Source organism: Lipotes vexillifer, unplaced genomic scaffold (genome assembly GCF_000442215.2).
Source record: "Lipotes vexillifer unplaced genomic scaffold, Lipotes_vexillifer_v1.1 scaffold238, whole genome shotgun sequence".
In the NCBI taxonomy this organism is placed as follows: domain Eukaryota; kingdom Metazoa; phylum Chordata; class Mammalia; order Artiodactyla; family Lipotidae; genus Lipotes; species Lipotes vexillifer.
Genome location: NW_006785665.1, coordinates 1,999,715 through 2,001,357, shown reverse-complemented (window position 1 = coordinate 2,001,357; position 1,643 = coordinate 1,999,715). Strand labels below are relative to the sequence as shown.

The 1,643-nt window shown below is 61.8% G+C and overlaps 1 protein-coding gene across 1 annotated transcript; it reads left to right on the top strand.

Moving 5' to 3' along the window:
- Positions 1 to 534: 534 nt before the first annotated feature.
- RXFP4 (relaxin family peptide/INSL5 receptor 4) lies at positions 535 to 1,643 on the top strand. Its single transcript, XM_007472203.1, is given in 2 exon segments — positions 535 to 1,270; positions 1,273 to 1,643. Coding segments are annotated over 2 exon segments (1,107 nt in total).

Below are 1,643 nucleotides of genomic sequence, written 5' to 3'. Positions count from 1 at the left end.
TGCTCTTTCTCTCTCAAATACCTATTCTGATTCCCTGCCTCCATGCTCCCTCCCAGGCCCCTTCCCCTTGGCTCCAAGGGAGCATTTTCTGCAGAGAAGGGGGCCCCTGAACACTGTTAGGATTAGAGGGGGCTCCAGTTTGGTTCCTGTCATCCCTGAGATGGGGTATCTGTGGCCCTCTCCCTGAAGTGGAGGCTTGGGGCTGCCCTGCATAGTGGGATCATTCTCCCTCCCCCCATCCTCTTCTGCATAGAGCTCTACACAAACACAAACACATTTATCCCAACGTTCAGGTTCTCTCTTACCCTGCCCCACCCACCACCAAGACCTACAGAGAAGAGGCAGGTTGTCCCTCCACCGCCCGCCCCCTGAGGTGTGGGCGTGGGCTGGGCCTCCAGGCTGCCAGAGGCCCCGAGAGAAGCAGAGAAGCGCTCAGATCTACACCGTCCTGCTGAGAGCCTTAGGTGGCCCCTGCCAGTCTGGCAGGCACCCCTGGCCCCTCTGCCCAGCACCACCGACGTCTGAGGCCCTGCGATGCCCACGCCCAACACCTCTGTGCCCCCGCCTGCTTTCTGGGTCAACACCTCTGGAGGCAGGGTGCTGAGTGCTGATGAAGCTATGATGCCTGTTGGATTCCTAGCCCTGAGGGTTGCCCTGGCCTTTGGGCTCGTGGGGGACATCGGCTTGCTGGGAAATTTGGCCGGACTCTGGGTTCTGGGTAACTGCGCTCGGCGAGCCCCCTGCCCACCTTCTGACACTTTTGTCTTTAAACTAGCTTTGGCAGACCTGGGGCTGGCACTCACTCTCCCCTTCTAGGCAGCCGAGTCGGCACTGGACTTCCACTGGCCCTTCAGAGGTGCCCTCTGCAAGATGGTCCTGACAGCCACCGTCCTCAACATCTACACCAGCATCTTCTTCATCACGGCGCCGAGTGTTGCCCGACACTGGGTGGTGGCCATGGCTGCAGGACCCGGCACCCACCTTTCGCTCTTCTGGGCCCATGTGGCCACCCTGGCCGTGTGGGTGGCAGCTGCCCTGGTGACGGTGCCCACGGCTGTCTTTGGGGCCAAGGGCGAGGTGACTGGCATGCATCTGTGCCTGCTGCGCTTCCCCAGCAGGTATCGGCTAGGGGCCTACCAGCTGCAGAGGGTGGTCCTGGCCTTTATGGTGCCGCTGGGCATCATCACCACCAGCTAGCTGCTGTTGCCGGCCTTCCTGTGGCGGCGGCAACGGCAGGACAGCAGAGTCGTGGCCTGCTCCACTCACATCCTCTGGCCTCCTTCTTCCTCTGCTGGTTCCCCAACCACGTGGTCCCTCTTTGGGGTGTCCCGGTGAAGTCTGACCTGGTGCCCTGGGACAGCACTTTCTACACCATCCATACCTATGTCTTCCGCATCACCACCTGCCTGGCACACAGCAACAGCTGCCTCAACCCCATGCTGTACCGCTTCCTAAGGCGGGAGCCCCGGTAGGCCCTGGCAGACACCTTCAGGGATCTGTGAGCGAGGCTGTGGCCCCAGGGCCGGGGCTGGGTAGAACAGGTGGCCCGAAAGGAGGTGGGCAGGCAGTGGATGGAGAGCACCCCTTGGGAGGGTGGCCCTTCTACCAGGCTTACCAACCTGGACAAAGGGACACCTGGGTGA